The 20777-nt window shown below is 43.8% G+C and overlaps 1 protein-coding gene across 6 annotated transcripts in view; it reads left to right on the top strand.

Annotated features, from left to right (window-relative positions):
• Nucleotides 1-20777, top strand: part of LOC137376482 (echinoderm microtubule-associated protein-like 4) — a 465004-nt gene that overhangs the window by 310745 nt on the left and 133482 nt on the right. For all 6 annotated transcript variants that reach the window (XM_068045141.1, XM_068045140.1, XM_068045139.1 and 3 more), the window contains one exon: nucleotides 12653-12776. In XM_068045141.1, the coding sequence (XP_067901242.1) occupies nucleotides 12653-12776 (124 nt within the window). The remainder of the gene's footprint in view (nucleotides 1-12652; nucleotides 12777-20777) is intronic.

Here is a 20777-nt window from a genome sequence, read left to right on the forward strand (position 1 = left end):
ATGAGTGAGCCCCTTTCAGAACAAAAATCATTTGTAGTGCTGTTTCATGCAGGCACTGAATGGAGTGTTTAAGATTTTTTGTGGGCCTTAGCATGTATACAGGCTCTGAGTGCTAAAAGAGCTTCTGGAATAATGCGAAGACAAGGTTACGGGCACTGTACCTGAATGCATGCAGCATTTGCAGCAAGGTAGATGACTTAAAGGCACAAATAGAGGTAAATGGGCATGATCTAATTGCCATCACAGAAACATGGCTGCAGGGTAACCAAGACTGGGAACTGAATATTCAAGGATATTTGACATTTAAGAAGGACAGGAAAAAAGGAAAAGGAGGTGGTGGTGTGCTGATAAGGGATGGATCAATACATTAGTAAGGGAGGATCTCCGATCTGAAGAACAAAATGTGGAATCTGTTTGGGTGGAGCCAAGAAACAGCAAGGGGCAGCAAATATTGGTAGGAGTTGTTTATAGGCCACCAAACAGTAGTGGTAGTGTGGGGCATGGTATTAATCAGGAGATTAGAGAAGCATGTAGCATGGGTAATACAGTAATCATGGGTGACATCAGTCAGCACATAGACTGGGTAAACCTAATGAGCACTAATGCTGCAGAGGATGAGTTTCTGGAGTGTGTTGGGGTTGGTTTTCTAGAACAGTATGTTGAGGAACCGACTAGAGAACAGGCTATTTTAGATCTAGTATTATGTAATGAGAAAAGGCTAATGTTGTAAAAGAACCTTTAGGGATGAGTGACCATAATATGATAGAATTGTACATTATGTTTGAAAGTGAGGTAGTTCAATCTGAAGCTAGGGTGTTAAATTTTGAACAACGGAAATTATGAAGGTATAAACGGCAAATTGGCTCAGGTGGATTGTGAAAATACATTAAAAGGTATGACAGTACATAGGCAATGGATAGTCTTTAAAGAAATATTACCTAGTTTACAGCATTCCTTCAAGGCACAAAAACCCCAAAGTAAAGGAAATCAACCGTGGCTAACAAAGGAAGTTAAGGATTGTATAAGATGAAAAGAAAAGGCCTATAAAGTTGCCAGAAATAGTAGTAAGCCTGAGGATTGGGAGGATTTTAGAGTACAGCAAAGGAGGACCAAGAAACTGATAAAGAAAGGGAGAATATGAAGGTAAACTAGCAAAAAACATAAAAATGGGTTGTAAAAGCTTCTGTAGCTACATAAAAAGGAAATGTTTGGTTAAGACAAATGTGGGTCCATTACAGGCTGAGTCAGGAGAATTTATAATGGGAAGTAGAGAAGTGGCTGAGAAGCAAAATGATTACTTTGTGTCTGTCTTCACTGAGGAAGATACAAGAAATCTCCCAGATTTAGAGATCCAAGGGACAAGGGATAATAAGAATTGAAGGAAATTAGTATTAATAGGAAGGCTGTGTTGGAGAAAGTAATGGGCTGAAGGTTGATATGTCCCTGGGACCTGATATTCTACATTCCAGAGTGTTGAAAGAGGTAGCTATGGAGATAGTGGATGCCATCTTCCAAAATTCTATAGTTTCTGGAACGGTTTCTGCAGATTGGAAGGTAGCAAATATCACCCCACTATTTAAGAAGGGAGAGAGAGAGATGGAAAACAGGGAACTACAGACCTGTTAGCCTTAGATCAGTAGTCGGGAAAATGCTTGAATGTATTCTAAAGAATGTGATAAATGGACAGTTGGATAATAATGATCTGATTGGGCAGAGTCATCATGGATTTATGAGTGGGAAATCATGTTTGACGAACCTGTTGGAGTTTTTTGAGGATGTTACTAACAGAATTGATAAAGGGGAGTCGTTGGACGTAGTGTACTTGGATTTTAAGAGGGCTTTTGATAAAGTCCCTCACAGGAGGTTGGTTAGCAAAATTAAAGCACATAGGATAGGAGGTAATATACTGGCATGGATTAAGAGTCAGTTAATGGGCAGGAAACAGAGAGTAGGAATAAACGGGTCATTCTCGTGTTGGCAGGCTGTGACTAGTGGGGAACAGCAAAGATCCTACTTTGCTCCCAGCTGTTCCCAATATATATCAATGATTTGGATGTGGGGACCAAAGGTAATATTTCCAAGTTCACGGATGACACAAAACTGGGTGGGAATGTGTGTTGTGAGGAAAATGCAAAGCGGCTTCAAGGGGATTTGGACAGACTTCGTGGGCAAGAACATGGCAGATGGAATATAATGTGGAAAAATGTGAGGTTATCCACTTTGGTAGGAGGAGCAGATGTGCAGAGTATTTCTTAACGAGTAAGAGATTAGAAAGTGTAGATGTACAGAGGGACCTGTGTGTTCTTGTCAATAAGTCACTGAAAGCTTGCATGCAAGTGCAGCAAGCAATTAAGAAGGCTAATGGCATGTTAGCCTTTATTGCAAGAGGATTTGAGTACAGGAGTAGTGAAGTCTTGCTTCAATTGTATGGAAACTTGGTTAGAACGCACCTGGAGTACTGTGTGCAGTTTTCATCATCTTACCTTAGGAAGGATATTATTGCCATAGAGGGAGTGCAACGAAGGTTCACCAGACTTGTTCCTGGGATGGTGGAACTGTCCTGTAAAGGAAAACTGGGCCTGTATTCTCTCAGGTTTCGAAGAATGTGAGGTAACTCATTGAAACCTACAAAATACTTAAAGGGATAGACAGGGTAGATGCAGGTAAGATGTTTCCCCTGGTTGGAGAGTCTGGAACTAGGAGGCACAATTTCAAAATAAGGGGGAAGCCACTTAGGACTGAGATGAGGAGAAAATTCTTGACTCAGAGGGTTGTGAATCTTTGGAATTCTCTATCCCAGAGGGCTGTAGAAGCTCAGTCATTGACTATGTTTAAAGTAGGAATTGACAGATTTCTAAATGCCAATGACATAAAGGGATAAGGGGATAGTGTGGGAAAAAGGCATTGAAGTAGATGATCAGCCATGATCGTATTGAATGGCGGGGCAGGTTCAATGGGCTGAACGGCCTACTCCTGCTCCTACGTTCCCCTTGACTCTTGTATCAAGTGTAGTGTACATTGTGTGCTCATCAGACCTCAATGCTCCTTATTGCAGGATAATGGTGCCCAAAGTAGAGCAGCGCAGCCAGCACCAAAGACCATATTGTCAGCTGCATTGCTTCTATTGTGCACCATTATCATCTGGAGATGAGAATCATGGGGATGTCTGTAGCCCGAGATTTAATATACTTAATAAAACAAAAATATTGCTTCTAATTAACCACTACTAAAATAACTGCCAAAGAGTATTTTCTCTAAATTTTGAATGAGATTTGTGCTTGTTGCAATAATGAAAGTCATTGCTGGAAAGTGGAACTCCCTTGCCACTCTATTTCTCGCATCCAATGTTACCGTTCAGCACTCCTAGAGTAATACAGAGTAAACATCCCTTAAGATGTGCCTCAAAAAGTCATTGTCATCTTTTTAGGGAGTTTTGTTTTAATGTGCCCAAGTTCTTCTAACAATAGGAAATGGTATGATCTAAAAAAACTCATTTTTTTATATCTGCTGATTCTGCTGTGGGACAGATTGTTCCGCAACAGATGTGATGGGACTGCATTTTTTTTACAGGCGGTTTAGTTTTCAAATAACATTTAAATATTGTTTTTACTTGCAGATGTAAGGTTTGGCATAATAACGGTTCCGCTCTTAAATTTATTGTGCATCTATTTACATGTACCTGGTAAAATGATGCCAATTGTTTTCACCAGGACAGCAATGTCTGTTTAGGATTCAAACTCTGATTTCCTTTTTACTGCACCAGAATAGCTTCCATACTCAGCATTGCTTATGATTTTTGACATCAACTTAGTGCTTAACTGTGGTAGTTTTGTGCTGTGCATTTTTATTCAGGAGGCATAAAACAATGTGTATTTGAAATCTGTACAAATGAATGTGATTGCCAGAGATAAGTAGTGCTACAGGATGTTTTATGGGTTGCTGCATGCTTAAAAGTACAACGTTTTTAAGGTGCTTCTCATATGAGAAAAGAAAGAAATTCTGAGATGTGCTTTGTACATTCTTTTTAAATAACAAGTTAGTTGTATAATTGAGATTTTTTGTCCAACCGAAGTCTCCAGTTACCTGCACAAGAATCTTTTTTATGATTGATATGTCCATATCTGAGCTTAAAAGTATAGTTAACAACTTGTATTTATGTAGCACTTTTAACGTAATACAACGTCCCGAGGAGCTTCACAGGAGTGTTAAAAAAACAACATTTGACACCATGGCGAATAAGGTGACATTAGGGCAGATGGCGAAAAGCTTGGCCAAAGAGGTAGGTTTTAAGGAGTGTCTTCGAGAAGGAAAGAGAGGTAGGGATGCTGAGGGGTTTACGAAGGGAATTCCAGAACTTGGGGCCTAGGCAGCTGAAGACATGACCACCAAGGGTGGAGCAATTAAAATCAGGGATGCTGAAGTAGCCAAAATGAGATGAACACAAATATCTGAGGGTTGTGGGGCTGGAGGAGGTTACAGAGATAGGGAGGGGCGAGGCCATGCAAGGATTTGAAAACAAGAATGAGAATTTTTAAATCTGTGTGTTGCTTGACTAGGAGCAAATGTAGGTCAGCAAGCACAGGGGTGATGGATGAGCGGGACTTGGTGTGAGTAAGCGTGTAGGGAGCAGAGTTTTGGATGACCTCAAGTTTACGAAGGGTAAAGTGTGGGAGGCTAGTCAGGAGTGCATTGGAATAGTCGAGTCTAGAAGTTACAAAGGCATGGATGAGTTGAGATAGGTGATGTTGCAGAGGTGCAGTCTTCGGGATGACGCAGATATGTGGTTGGAAGCTCATCTTGAAGTCAAATTTGGCACCAAGATTGCGAACAGTCTGGTTCAGCCTCGGACAGTTGCCAGGGAGAGGGATAGAGTCAGCAGCTAGGGAACGAAGTTTGTAGTTGGGACTGAAGATAATCACTTCAGTCTTCCAAATATTTAATTGGAGGGAATTTCTGCTCATCCAGTACTGGATGTTAGATAAGCAGTTTGATAATTTAGCAACAGTGCAGGAGTCAAGAGAGATAGTGGTGAGGTTTTTTCTCATGGTTTTTTTTTCATGTTTTTACTTGCTGCTGTTTAATCTTCAGTCCGTTAACACCCTATCTGTACTAATGCTCTGTCTTTCAACACACCATTAACATATTGTTTGCCTTTGCTCCATGACCTTCTGGTCAGCTATGTGGCCTTGTCCAATCTACACTTTCTCCTTTGTTATCTCTTGCCCCACCCCCGCCTCACTTGCTTATAACCTGTGACATTTCTAATATTTGTCAGTTCCGAAGAAGGGTCACTGACCCGAAACGTTAACTCTGCTTCTCTTTCCACAAGATGCTGCCAGACCTGCTGAGTGGTTCCAGCATTTCTTGTTTATATTTCAGATTTCCAGCATCCGCAGTATTTTGCTTTTATTATAGTGGTGAGGTAGAGTTGGGTGGCGTCGATTCGTAAAAATTTTACTGTAGAGCAGGACTGTTGGTAAACTCAGCAACACTGCATTAGTGCAGAGATGGCTGAGCTTGCAAATGCATAGTTTTTTTATTCGATTATGGGATCGATTATGGAATGTGAGCATTACCTGCAAGACCAGCTTTTGTTGCCCATCTCTAATTGCCATTGAGAAGGTGGTGATGAGCTGCCTTCTTGAACTACTGCAATTCGTGTGGTGTAGGTACACCCACAGTGCAGTTAAGGGTGTTCCATGTTTGTGACCCAGCGACAGTGAAGGATCGGTGATATAGTTCCAAATCAGAATAGTGAGTGGGTTGGAGGGGAACTTTCAGGTGAAGGGGTTCCCATGTATTTGCTGCCCTGTCCTTCTAGATTTGTAGAGGTCGCAGATTTGGAAGGTGCTGTCGAAGGAGGTTTGACAAGTTGCTGCTGTGCATCTTGTAGATGGTGCACACTGCTGCCGCTGTGCACCGGTGGTGGGGAGGGAGTGAATGTTTAATGTGGATGGGGTGCCAATCAAGCAGAAGTTTTTGTTCTGGATGGTGTTGACATTCTTGAGTGTTGTTGGAGCTGTACTCATCCAAGAAAGTGGAGAGTATTCTTCCACATCCCTGGCTTGTGCCTTGTAGTTGGTGGACAGGCTTTGGGGAATCCGGAGGTGAGTTACTTGCCTCTGATTTCCCAGACTTTGACAGCTCTTGCAGCCACAGTATTTATATGACTGGTCCAGTTAAGTTTGTGGTCAATGGTAACCCCCAGGATGTTGATGGTGGGGGGTTTCAACGATCATAATGCCATTAAATAAATATATGCGACAGTTAGATTTTCCCTTGTTGGAGTTGGTCATTGCCTGACACTTGTGTTGCGCGGACATTGCTTGCCACTTATCAGCCCAAGCCTGAATGTTGTGCAGGTCTTGCTGCATGTGGGCACAGACTGTTTCAGTATCTGAGGAGTTGCAAATAGTACTGAACATTGTGCAACCGTCAGCAAACATCCCCACTTCTGACCTTATGATGGAGGGAAGGTCATTGATTAAGCAGCTGAAGATGGTTAGGTCTAGGACGCTACCCTGACGAACTCCTGAAGTAATGTCCTGGGGCTGAGATGATTGGCCTCAAACAACCACGACCATCTTCCTTTGTGCTTTGTGTGACTGCAACCAGTATGGAGAGTTTTCCCTAGAATTCACATTGACTTTAATTTTGCTTGGGCTCCTTTATGCCACACTCATTCAAATACTGCCTTGATATCAAGAACTGCACCTCCCCTGTTGAATTCAGCTCTCTTGCACATATTTGGACCAAGGCTGCAATGAGGTCTGGAGCCAAGTGGCCCTGGCAAAACCCAAAATGAGCATTGGTGAGCAAGTTATTGCTAAGTAAATGCTGCTTGAAAGCACGGTCAACGACACCTTCCATCTCTTTGAGAGTAAACTGATGGGTCATTAATAAGCCCGATTGGGTTTCTCTTGCTTTTTGTGTACAAGACATACCTGGGCAATTTCTACATCCAGTGTTGTAGCTGTACTGAAACAGCTTGGCTAGGAGCACGGCTAGTTCTGGAGCAGAAGTCTTCAGTATTATAGCCAGGATGTTTTTAGGGCCCATAGCCTTTGCTGTATCCAGTGTTTTCACCCATTTCTTGTATCACGTGGAGTGAATCGAATTGGCTGAAGACGGCATCTATGATGCTGGGGACCTCAGGAAGAGACCAAGATGTATCATCCACTCGGCACTTCTGGCTGAAGATGTTTGCAAATGCTTCAGCCTTGTCTTTTGCACTGACATGTTGGGCTCCCCCATCATTGATAAGGATGTCTGTGGTGCCTCCTCCTCCCGTTAGTTGTTTAATTGTTCACCATTGAAGGCTGGATGTGACAGGACTGCAGAGCCTTGATCTAATCGCTGGTTGTGGGATCACTTTCTCTCTGTTGATGGTGGGGGGGGGTGGGGGTAACAGATGCTTCCACTGTTTAGCATGCATGTGGTGCTGTGCATGCATGTAGTCCTGTGTTATTCATCAGTTTGGCACCTCATTTTTAGATATACCTCGTGCTGCTCCTGACATGCTCCCCTGCACTTCTTATTGAACAAGGGTTGATCCCCTGGCTTGATGGTAATGGTAGAGTAAGGGACATGCCAGGCCATGAGGTTACAGAATGTGGTGGAATACAATTCCGCCGCTGCTGCTGATGGCCCACAGTGCCTTGAGCTGTTAGATTTGTTCTGCATCTATTCCATTTCGCATGGTGGTCATGTCACACAACATGATGGAGGGTGTCCTCAGTGTGAAGATGGGACAACATCACCACAAGGATTGTGAAGGGGTCACTCCTACCAAGGCTATCCTGGACAGATGCATCTTCAAACAGGTATATTGGTGAGGGTCAGGTAAAGAACGGGGACTGAGAGTCGTGGGACACGGGGAGAAAGATTTTTCCTCTTGGTTCTCTCACCACCTACCAGAGGCCCAGTCTGGCAGATATGTCCTTCAGGACTCAGCCAGCTCGGTCAGTAGTGATGACGCCACTCTTGGTGATGGGCATTAAAGTCCCCCACCCCACAGTACATTCTGTGCCCTTGCTACCCTCAGTGCTTCTTCCAAGTGGTGTTCAACATGGAGGAGTACTGATTCATCAGTTGGGGGAGGGCAATAGGTGATAATCAGCAGGAGGTTTCCTTGCCAACGGAGTCCACAGGCAATGTTGAGGACTCCCAGGGCTACTCCCTCCCAACTGTGTACCACTACGTCTGATGGAACAGGACATACCCAGGGATGGTGATGAGAGGCGTCTAGGATATTGACTGTAAGATATGATTCGGTGAGTATGACTGTCTGGCTGTTGCTGGACTAGTCTGTGGGACAGCTTTCCCAGTTTGTGCATAAGTCCCCAGCTGTTAGTGAGGAGGTCTTTGCAGAGTCGACTGGGCAGGACTGCCTTTGCCTTTTCTGGTGGCTAGGTCGATGCCAGCTTTTATTCTTCAACTTTTCTGTAACAGCTTGATACAACTGAGGGGCTTGCTAGGAGTCAGTCGCATTGTAGCGGAACTGGAGTCAGTCGCATTGTAGCGGAACTGGAGTCAGTCGCATTGTAGCGGAACTGGAGTGACATGTAGGCCAGACCAGGTAGGGACAGCAGATTTCCTTCCCTACAGGGCATTAGTGAACCAGCTAGCTTTTCACGACAATCCAGTATTTCATGGTGACCGCTACTGAGACTGGCTTTTTATTCCAGATGTATTAATTAATTGAATTTAAATTCCACCAGCTGCCATGGTGAGATTAGAACTTGTCTCCAAAGCATTAGTCCAGACCTCTGGATTACAAGTCCAGTAATATTATCACTATGCTACCATTCCCATGGTGATCCAAGTTTTAGAAAAACTCAATGGCCAATGTCACCTGACAAGTACGTACATTGTCTAACTACAAGTATGCTATCTACCAATCTGAAGGCTTAGACTTAAGCCAGTCAGAGTTCCATTGTTAGCTCAGTGGATAAATGCACCATGTATTGTAGCACTGAGCTATACAGACTAGAAGGCTTCCTGGTACTGTCCCTAATCTGTTCTGAATTAGTTGATCCCAGCCGGTGTGGTCAATAAAGGTGCGACAGTTGCCTTTGTTGCAAAGGTAGGGAATATTAGCTGTGCAGTGTTGGAAACTGCATTAGTTGGGAACAGGGTGCTTGGTGGTGCAGCGGATAAGTACTGGTCCCCCATCTTCAGGACCTGGGTTCAGATTAGATTCAGACTGATTGGATGCAAGTTTCCTTTGCTGACTGTGAAATAGGAGGAAGAATTTTCAACTGTCAGTCACCCCAGTATGAGACGTACAGCAGTTGAAAATGACGGGTACAGCAGTCGCAGCTTTGACGCCTAGGCCCACCTTATATGAATTTCAGGCTCATCAGGTACTCTCAGTGGAAATAAGCGGGAAGCTGCCTGCATATGCAAATAGGAATCCCAAGCCAATTGTTGGATCCTGTTTGCAATTTTCAAGTAGAAATAGCAGTGCATGCAGTACCTTCATACTGGGTCATGAGTGGCCTAACTAGTGGCCCTTAACGGAACCTCCTAAGAGCGATCCGAAAAACACCTGGAACATTATTGGGGGAATTATTTTGGGACCAGGAGAAAATAGAATGTTCCTCCTGGCCCAACAAAAATACTACGACCTGCTGCTGGCTGCTAGATAGCCTCCTAATGACTGACTTCAAACTGTTGATTGCTCATAGTCATCTAGTTTTCGGCCTGGGTAGCTAATAGTTTGTTTTGTACAATACAGTGCAGTAATTTTTTATCTTATTTTCTAGCAGATGCTGTATCCATAGAATTTTAAATTTGAAGCGTATAGTTTGGCCTGAATATTGATTTACATCGCTTAAAGATTGATTTTGACACATTGCAAAAGGCGTGCAATAACAATTCACGACATTTAAATAATTAGTAATGTGCTGAACAAGGTATCGGTAGAGTTGGTGGATTTCCAGTTATTCTTGATGATTCTTATTTCAAATCATTCCGAAGATTCCAAACTTTACCTGAAATAGAATTAGTTCCGTATCTACTAGTTTTGAATAAGTTAATTAACACGTTTACTAATGGAAGTGTTTGTAATTGGTGACACTGTTTGTTGCCCTGTTTTCTTTACATAATTTCTGTAAGCCAATCTAACTTATGATTTGGTGAATTTTGAAGGAACGCAATCTAAGTAATAGTTCAGGATAGTTTTAACAATATTGGATTTAAATAGAATGATGAAATGCGGTAAAATGACTTGTGGAGTACACATGCACAACCTTTGGATGCTTGGGGCTTCTTATCCACTGAACTATAAAGGAAATATCTTTCTTACAACACTGAAATTAGTTATCCACATGCACCTATACATAATACATTTTATATATTACATTCAGTTGTTAAAAATTCCAAAGTAGTTAATCACCCAGAACACATTAAAGCTGAGCTGTCTTTAAATGAATTTTCATTGATTCCAAATTCTTAGGAATTTTAAGCTTTTTTCAGTTAAATGAGAATTTTTAAAAAATCAATGGTATAAATTTCATTAATGTTCCAATTTGACAGTTCACAATTCAGTAAAGAAACGCTCCTAATTTGTATTTAGCAAACTAAGTTAATATTGACAATTTTTAACTTTTCCTATGCAATTTGATTTGATATATACCAACTTCCCATTTATTTTCTATAAACAGTACTCTCTTTCCCCTCCAATTCACTCTCTCTTGTCACCTATGCTTAGGTGCTAGTTCAAGTGTGCTAAATCTATTAAATGAAGGTTTCCTGATGAATGCATTGGAAGAAAAGATGGGCAGAATAGAGGCTTTTTTTTGTAATTCTGACCGTGTTTCCTTCATTTCACTTCCTAATTTGCATGGTGCTTGCTTAACTTACTGTTGGCATAAATAACCAAATGGCTTGGCTGATTAACTGCAGGTGGTGAAATGGAGACCTCCTTGGGTCATGACATGTTAAGGGATAGGTTTATGTAATCCAAATTAAATAGATAAATATGGAACAAAGTTTGAAAGTTCTATTTTAGCTCAAAAGAGCACAGTTATCCTGCTTTTTTATGTTCTTGAAAATTTATTTTCCATTTATAAATTCTAGAGATGGATTTCTGTTAGAGTGATTAATATTGGCTTGGCGCCAGTGTAGCGGATAGATGAGATTATCAGAACAGGCTCTATGCATAGACCTAAATTAAAGAAAAAAATAAATGCTTAATAGCTCTTTTTCTTGTTTTTCTAAATATTTATGTTCCTAGTTCAATCCTTGCCTATCCAGTCATAGCCAGGGATTACGTTGTAATGGTTTCTCCCTCCACGCCGTTACTTCTGGAATGCCAGAAGGATGTATCCTGCCGCCCCCCCCCCCCCCCTCCCCGCCAAAACCTATCACCCCATTTCCTATCTACATAGTGCTTCTCGATGGCGTCTTCTGAACGCACTGTATCAGATTTCATATTTACACTGGTGACAGTTCTATTTCGGTGCTACCGTTTTCAAATCCTCTACTACTTCTGTGTTCTTACCGCTGGTGCGAAATTCAGTTCTGATTGAGCTTAAATTTCGTCCATTTAAACATTCGGAAAACAGAAGACCAAAGTCATTGTCTTTTGATCCCACCGCAAATTTTATTCCCTAGTCACTGTCTCCGGCTGAACGAGACAGTTTGCAACCTCGGCATCCTATTTGACCATGAGATGAACTTCCTCTTCATCATAAAGACTGCTACTTCCACCTCAGTACCATCGACCATCTCTGCATCCAAACTTGTACCAAGTCCTGCTCATCCTCATCACTTCTGTGCTCGCTGACGTACATTGGCTCCTGGTGCACCAACACCTCGATTTTTAAAATTCTCATCCTCATGTTCAGATCCTTCCCTATCTTCACCCTTCCCTATCGCTGTAACCTATTCCAAGACGACAGCCCTTTGAGAGCTCTGCATTCCTCCTACTCTGGCCTCTTGTACATCACTTACTTCCTTCGCCCCACCATTGAGAGTCGTGTCATCTGGGCTCTACGCTCTGGACTTCCCTTATTGACCAATTCCTGCCTTTAACTAGCCTGTATGATATGTAAACCTTACTTTGGCATATTTACTATTTTACTCATTTTGCCCATTTTAAATCAATAGCCCAGAAATTTCTGTGTGATAGCATATGTATGCTAAACCCATTCATAAGACTTTATTTTGCCCACTAATTCAATAGCATTGTTACCCATTTTTGTGCCTAGTTTTGCAGCATAAAGGGTAGTACTCCTGAAATAATTTGAGGGTTTGCAACTTTAATTTTCAAAAGAAGAAATTAGGTAGGAAACCAGAAAGCTATCTGTGGCATTGTCAGAAATCAATCTATAGATCATTCTCTGGTATAAATTGTTGTTTCTCGCTTATATGTTAATAGCTCAAAGTAATTTGCTTTAGAGAAAACACTTCCAAGATTTTAAAGTGGCCAATTTATGTCGTCTACAGTTTAACACAATTTAAAAAGTTTCAAATGTCATGACCCAAGACTTAACTTTTTATTTCAGCAAATGTAAATACCTAACTGCTTTTTATCTCAAAGGATAGCCACATACTCTGCATTGCTTGTAGCATGAAAAACTATCTTGACCAATTACAAAACATATAAATAGTTTTAAAGCTAACGGGAGGTTTTTTTTTTGAACAGAGGGCGATATGATCAAGATGTTCATGCGTGGGCGTCCGATCACAATGTACATTCCTTCTGATGTAACAAATTATGACGAAATGAAGTCAGAACTGCCTTCTGAGAAGCTGAAGCTGGAGTGGGTGTATCCTTGTCCTGTTTGTTTGGAAATCATTTAAAAATGTCATGGGTATAGAGGATACATGATGGGTACCTGATGGATTTGTCATTGTGCATACTTATATGCCAGACTAGAAATTTAGGTGCCTGTTTGGTGTATAAAGTGGAATTTCATATTCATTTGTCAGTGTAGTGCTATCGTCGCTTACTCAAGGGAGTGAAGTCACCTGCTCGAAACCCTATCCTTCTGTTTACAATGGACTCTCCGCTGCTAACTGCCTTTTTCCCACTTTCAAGCATCTGCTTGAACATTGCAGAACATGGTACAGTCATATGTATTGAAATCAAATTCTGCATTTCATGCAATTGTAATATCTGATGAGACATCTTGTACTTTTTTTTATTACAGGCTTTTCGATGAAAACTTGAAATTGGGGGCTCTCATCTATCTGGATCAATTTGTACATCTATATTGAGGAACATATAGCACAGAAGGAGGCCATTTGGCCCATTGATCTTCCAACATGCATACTCAACTGTAGAACATGAACAATGAACTTACTAATGCAAAATCAAAATACTGTGGATGCTGGAAATAAAAACAGAAAATGCTGGAAATATTCCCAGTCTGGCAGCATCGATGGAGAAAAAAACAGTTTTTTTTAATTCATTCATGGGATGTGGGCGACGCTGGCCAGGCCAGCATTTATTGCCCATCCCTAATTGCCCTTGAGAAGGTGGTGGTGAGCTGCCTTCTTGAACCGCTGCAGTCCATTTGGGGTAGGTATACCCAGAATGCTATTAGGAAGGGAGTTCCAGGATTTTGACCCAGCGACAGTGAAGGAACGGCGATATAGTTCCAAGTCAGGATGGTGTGTGACTTGGAGGGGACCTTGCAGGTGGTGGTGTTCCCATGTATTTGCTGCCCTTGTCCTTCTAGTTGGTAGAGGTCGCGGGTTTGGAAGGTGCTGTTGAAGGAGCCTTGGTGCATTGCTGCAGTGCATCTTGTAGATGGTACACACTGCTGCTACTGTGCGTCGGTTGTGAAGGGAGTGAATGTTTGTAGATGGGGTGCCAATCAAGCAGGCTGCTTTGTCCTGGATGGTGTCGAGCTTCTTGAGTGTTGTGGGAGCTGCACCCATCCAGGCAAGTGGAGAGTATTCCATCACACTCCTGACTTGTGCCTTGTCAATGGTGGACACTCTTTGGGGAGTCAGGAGGTGAGTTACTCGCCTCAGGATTCCTAGCCTCTGACCTGCTCTTGTAGCCACGGTATTTATATGGCTACTCCAGTTCAGTTTCTGGTCAATGGTAGCCCCTAGCATGTCGACAGTGGGGGATTCAGCGATGGTAATGCCGTTGAATGTCAAGGGGAGATGGTTAGATTCTCTCTTGTTGGAGATGGTCATTGCCTGGCACTTGTGTGGCGCGAATGTTACTTGCCACTTATCAGCCCAAGCCTGGATATTGTCCAGGTCTTGCTGCATTTCTACACGGATTGCTTCAGGATCTGAGGAGTCACGAATGGTGCTGAACATTGTGCAATCATCAGCGAACATCCCCACTTCTGACCTTCTGATTGAAGGAAGGTCATTGATGAAGCAGCTGAAGATGGTTGGGCCGAGGACACTACCCTGAGGAACTCCTGCAGTGATGTCCTGGAAATCAGATGGTTGTCCTCCAACAACCACAACCATCTTCCTTTACGCTAGGTATGACTCCAGCCAGCGGAGGGTTTTCCCCCTGATTCCCATTGACCTTAGTTTTGCTAGGGCTCCTTGATGCCACACTTGGTCAAATGCTGCCCTGATGTCAAGGGCAGTCACTCTCACCTCACCTCTTGAGTTCAGCTCTTTTGTCCATGTTTGAACCAAGGCTGTGATGAGGTCAGGAGCTGAGTGGCCCTGGTGGAACCCAAACTGAGTGTCACTGAGCAGGTTATTGCTAAGCAAGTGCTGCTTGATGGCACTATTGATGACACCTTCCATCACTTTACTGATGATTGAGAGTAGTCTGATGGGGCGGTAATTGGCTGGGTAGGACTTGTCCTGCTTTTCGTGTACAGGACATATGTGGGCAATTTTCCACATTGTAGGGTAGATGCCAGTGTTGTAGCTGTACTGGAACAGCTTGGCTAGGGGCGCGGCAAGTTCTGGAGCACAAGTCTTCAGTACTATCGCCGGAATATTGTCAGGGCCCATAGCCTTTGCAGAATCCAGTGCCTTCAGTCGTTTCTTGATATCACGTGGAGTGAATCGAATTGGCTGAAGTCTGGCATCTCTGATGCTGGGGACTTCAGAAGGAGGCCGAAATGGATCATCAACTCGGCACTTCTGGCTGAAGGTTGTTGCAAATGCTTCAGCCTTATCTTTCACACTGATGTGCTGGGCTCCTCCATCATTGAAGATGGGGATATTTGTGGAGCCACCTCTTCCATTTAGTTGTTTAATTGTCCACCACCATTCACGGCTGGATGTGGCAGGACTGCAGAGCTTAGATCTGATCCGTTGATTATGGGATTGCTTAGCTCTGTCTATCGCATGCTGCTTACATCGCATGTGTAGCTTCACCAGGTTGACACCTCAGAGTTAACATTTCAGGTCGATAGTCTTTCATCAGAACTGGAAACGGTTGGAGATGTGACAGGTTTAAAGCAAGTATAGAGGCAGGGAAAGGGCGAAGGGGAGAATTGAGCAAAAGGGAAGGTTTATGATCAAGTGGAAGCCATGAGAGGTTCGAGGCAAAAGGGTGATAATGGGACAGGTAAGGAAAGAAAAGATGCCTCGAGAGGAAGTGTAAATGGGAAAACAGAATCATTCCCAAAACAAAATGGAGGCTGAGGTTATGATCTGAAATTGTTGAAGTTAATGTTGAGTCCAGAAGGCAGTGAAGTGCCTGATCGAAAGATGAGGCGCTTCTCCTCAAGCTTGTGTTGAGCTTCATTGGAACGGTGCAGGAGGCTGAGGACAAAGACATTAGAGTGGAAGTGGAGCAGAGAGTTAAAATGACAGGTGACTGGAAGCTTGCAGACTGAACAGAGGTGTTCTGCAAAGCAGTCACCCAATTTACATTTAGTCTCCCCAGTGTAGAGGAAACTGCATCGTGAGCAGCGAATATAGAATACTAAATTGGAAAAAAGTAGAAGTACATCTCTGTTTCACCTGGGAGGAGTGTTTGGGGCTTTGGACGATAAGCAGGGAGGAATTAAGAGGGCAGGTGTTGCATCTCCTGTGCTTGCATGGGAAGGCAAGGAGGCATTGAGGTTGACTGAGGAATGGACCAGTGTGTTGCGGAGGCAATGGTCCATCCGGAATGCTGAGAGGGGAGGGGAAGACGTGTTTGGTGGTGGCATCAATCTGGAGATGGCAGAGGATGATGCTTTGAATGTGGAGGCTGCTGGGGTGGAAGGTGAGGACTAGCAGTATACCTATTGCAGTTTTGGGAGGGGAAGGGTTGAAAGCAGAAGTGTGGGAAATGTGATTGACATGGTCAAGGGCCCTCTCAAGCATGGTGGGGATAATCCTCGGTTGAGGAAAAAGTAAGATATGTCGGAAGTACTGGTCTAGAAGATTGCATCATCAGAACAGATGTGACAGAGAAACTGGGAGAAGGAAATGTTGTCCTTACAGGAAGCAACGTGTGAGGAAATGTAGTCGCGGTAGCTTTGGGAGTCAGTGGGCCTCTGGTGCTATAATCACATTTCTGACTTCTTTCGGTTCTGATGAAGAGTCATGTCCAACTTGAAACATCAACTCTGTTTTTCTTTCTCCACAGATGCTACCAAACCTGCTGAGTATTTCCAGCACTTTCTGTTTTTATTTCAGATTTCCAACATTTGAAGTATTTAGCTATCATTTTAGTGTTTCTCTTCCAGGAATGCCTACCTTGAAGAAGTTCTGCTCTTCCCTCCGCCAGGATTTTTGTTTGTCTCTTTTACCTGTTCACCTTCATTGCTTTCCATTTCCCTCCTGATGTTCGATAAAGTGTCGACCAAAACTTGTTTTCACAGCCATATCTCCTTCCTCAGCGACTGTCTCTGGCTCCAACTTATTCCACGTGGATTCCAACTAAAGTTCCATCCTTCATGTTTCGAATCCACCCAGGATTGCAGGTATCTCCGAGACATACAACATTCCTCAGACTGCTGTTCTCACTGCATCCGGAGATCCACACTCCGTGCCATGCGCCACCATATGTACACACTCTCTCTCTCTGTCTGTCTCTCTCTCTCTCTGTCTCTCTCTCTCTCTGTCTCTCTCTCTCTCTGTCTCTCTCTCTCTCTCTCTCTCTGTCTCTCTCTCTCTGTCTCTCTCTCTCTGTCTCTCTCTCTCTGTCTCTCTCTCTCTCTCTGTCTCTCTCTCTCTGTCTCTCTCTCTCTGTCTCTCTCTCTCTGTCTCTCTCTCTCTGTCTCTCTGTCTCTCTCTGTCTCTGTCTCTCTCTGTCTCTGTCTCTCTCTCTCTCTGTCTCTCTGTCTCTCTCTGTCTCTGTCTCTCACATATACATATATATAACTCATGGGTACCAACACCCCTCCAGATCTTTCTTCCCTTCACTTCCTTCTGACCCCATCCTTCTAATCTCAACCCTTGCCGTGTATTCACAATACCCTCTGACATTAAACAGTCTGTACTTAGCAAAGGACTCAGTTTCATCCCCTTACGTCTCCACCTCAGTGAATTTTGTGCTTGGTACGACGTTGAGCTCTTCTTCCGTCGCCTTTGCCTCCGGACTCACTTCTTTGGCCAGGAGTCCTTCCCATGACCAGCAGACCCATTCACCCGCCTCCAGTATTCTCCCTCCACCTGGACCCTCCCTCTGGCCTCATACCTGCACTTGATCTTTTCATTGAGAACTGTTGGCGTGACATCAGCCATCTTATTTCTCTATTCCCCTCACTCTAATTTGTCTCCCTCCAAATTTGGTGCACTCCATTCTCTCAGGTCTAACCGTGACATTGTAATCAAACCTGCTGGCAACCTGCTGTTGCTGTCTGATGTACCGACCACACCATCCAGAGGCTGAGTGCCAACTCTCAGACATTTCTTCTTACTTTCCCCTGGACCATGATCCCACCACTGAACATCAATCCACTGTCTCCAGGACTGTCACTAACCTCATCTCCTCTAGAGATCTTCCCTCTACAGCTTCCCACCTCATAGTCCCGCAATCCTGAACAGCCCGCTTCTACCTTCTTCACCAAATCCACAAACAACACTGTCCTGGTAGACCCATTGTTTCAATCTGTTCCTGCCCCACTGAAATAATTTCTTCCTATCTTGACTTTTTTTTTCTCCCCTTGTCCAGTCTCTTCCCACCAACATCTGTGACTCTTCTGACGCCCTATATCGTTTCAACAATTTCCAGTTTCCTTGCCCTAACCGCCTCCTCTTCACTATGGATGTCCAATCTGTCTCCTTCCTACAGCTGGTGGTCTGAGGGCTTTGTGTTTCTTCCTTGAACCAGCCTTCAAACCAACCAGCCCCCATCCACCACCACCCTCCTCCACCTGGATGAACTTATTCTCACATTGAACAACTTCCCCTTCAACTCCATTCACTTCCTCAAAATAAAAGGTGTTGCTATGAATACCTAGTCCTAGTTATGTCTGTCTTTTTGTGGAGTATGTGAAACATTCCTTGTTTCAGTTCTACTCAGGCCCCCTCTCCCAACTCTGGTACTTTCTGACCATTTCCTGCTCTCGCCCAGAACTGGAAAGCTTCATCAACTTTGCTTCCAATTTCCACCCTTCTCTCACCTTCACATGGTCCATCTCCAATTCTTCCCTTCCTTTTTTTCTGTCTCCATTTTTGGCGATAGGCTGACTACTAATATTCATTATAAGCCCACTACTTCCCCAGCTACCTTGACTAAACTTCTTCACACCCTGTCTCCTGTTAGGACTCCATTCCATTCTCCCGTCTCTGTCGCATCTGTTCTGACGATGCAGCCTTCCACAGCAGAGCTTCTGATATGTCTTCCGTTTTCCTCAACCGAGGATTCCCCTCCACTGTGGTTGACAAGCCCCTCGACTGTGTTGACCCATTTCCCGCACTTCTGCTCTTACCCCTTCCCTTCCCTCCCAGAGCCATGATAGGGTCCCCCTTGTCCTCACTTTCCACGCCACCAGCCTCCACATCCAAAAGATTATCCTCCACCATTCCACCACCTCCAGCATGATGCCACCGCCAAACACATCTTCCCCCTCCCCTCCCGTCAGCGTTCTGAAGGGACTGTCCCCTCCGTGACATCCTGGTCCAGTCCTCCCTCACCCCCGATACCTCGTCTCTTTTCCACAGCATTTTCCCATGTAATCGCAGGAGGTGTAACACCTTTCCTTTTACTTTCTCTCTCCTCACCATCCAAGACCCCAGCCACTCCTTCCAGGTGAAGCAGTGATTTACTTGTGCTTCTTTCAGTTTGGTATACTGTATCTGACGCTCATAATGCAGTCCCCTCTACACTGGGGAGACCAAATGCTGATTGGGTGACCACTTTGTGGAATACCTCCATCCACAAGCATGACCCCGAGCTTCCAGTTGCTTGCCATTTTCATTCACTGTCTTGCTCTTACGCCCACATTTCTGTCCGCTCCCTGCTGCACTGTTCCAGTGAAGCTCAACACAAGCTCGAGGAACAGCACCTCATCTTCCAATTTAGGCACTTTACAACCTTCTGGACTCAACATTGAGTTCAACAATTTCAGTCCATGACCCCCATTTTGATTGATCTTTTACCATGTGCTGGTCTTAAACTTGTTTTTCATGCTTTTGCTATTGGGCAGAGCTGTTCATTCTTCTGCCATTAACACTCTCTCTGGACAAATGCTTAGTCTTTTACTACAACGGTTATCACTTCCTTTGCCTTTTTGTTCCATGACATCTTTGTCGTTTAATCTCTCCAGCCCTCTACACTATCACAAACCTTCCTTTTGTTCTTCCTCCCCCTCCTTCCTTTCAACAGCATTAAGCTCATCACATTTCTACCTTGCTTCAGTTCTGAAGAAGTCATATCCAACTCAAAATGTCAGCTCTGTTTCTCTCTCCACAGATGCTGCCAGACCTGTTGAGTATTTCCAGCACGCTCTGTTTTTATTTCAGATTTCCAGCATCCTCAGTATTTTGATTTTATTTTGGCTTATAGTGGATATTAATTGATAGCCTATCCCCAGAAATGGGGACAGAGAAGTCAAGAAAGGGAAGGGAAGAGTCAGAGGTGTAAAGGCGAAGGAAGGGTGAAAATTGCAGGCAAGGTGTTGAATCTTTCCAGTTCAGGGCAAGAACAGGAAACGGCACCAATACATTCATTAATGTACTGGAAGAAGAGGTAAGGGAGGGCACCAAAGTAGGATTGGAACAAAGAACATTCCACATATCCCACAAAAAGGCAGGCATAGCTCAGAACCATTGGGGTTCCCATAGCAAAACCATTTATTTGGAGGAAATGATTGGAGTTAAAGGAGAAGTTGTTCAATGTGCAAACAAGTTCAGCCAGACAGAGACAGGTGGTGGTGGATGGGGACTGGTTGGGTCTTCATTCAAGGAAGATGCTGAGAATCCTCAGACTAACCTGGCGGAGAATGGAGGTGTAGAGAAATTGGATGTCCTTGGTGAAAAGGAGACGGTGAAGGCCAGGAAACTGGAAATTCTTAAAGTGGCATAAGATGTCGAAAGATTCGCGGATGTAGGTGGGAAGAAACTGGACAAGGGGGGAGAAACTAGAATCAAAGTAGGAAGAAATCAGTTTTGTGGGTCAAGAACAGGCTGAAACCTTGGGCCAACCAGGGCATTCCTGTTTGTGGATCTTGGGAAGGAAGTAGAAACAGGTTGTTTGGGTTGGGGGACTATGAGGTCGGTGGCTGTGAAGGGAAGATCACCAGAGGAGATGAAGTCAGTGATAATCTTGGAAACAATGGCTTGATATTTGGTGATGGGGTCATGAACTCATTAATATGTTATGATGTGGGATCTGCCTATTGGATGAATATTCCATCCAGCAGGTGCCTGCTACATTTACTAGTTTGTACCAT

The sequence above is a fragment of the Heterodontus francisci genome, chromosome 13 (assembly GCF_036365525.1).
Source record: "Heterodontus francisci isolate sHetFra1 chromosome 13, sHetFra1.hap1, whole genome shotgun sequence".
In the NCBI taxonomy this organism is placed as follows: Eukaryota; Metazoa; Chordata; class Chondrichthyes; order Heterodontiformes; family Heterodontidae; genus Heterodontus; species Heterodontus francisci.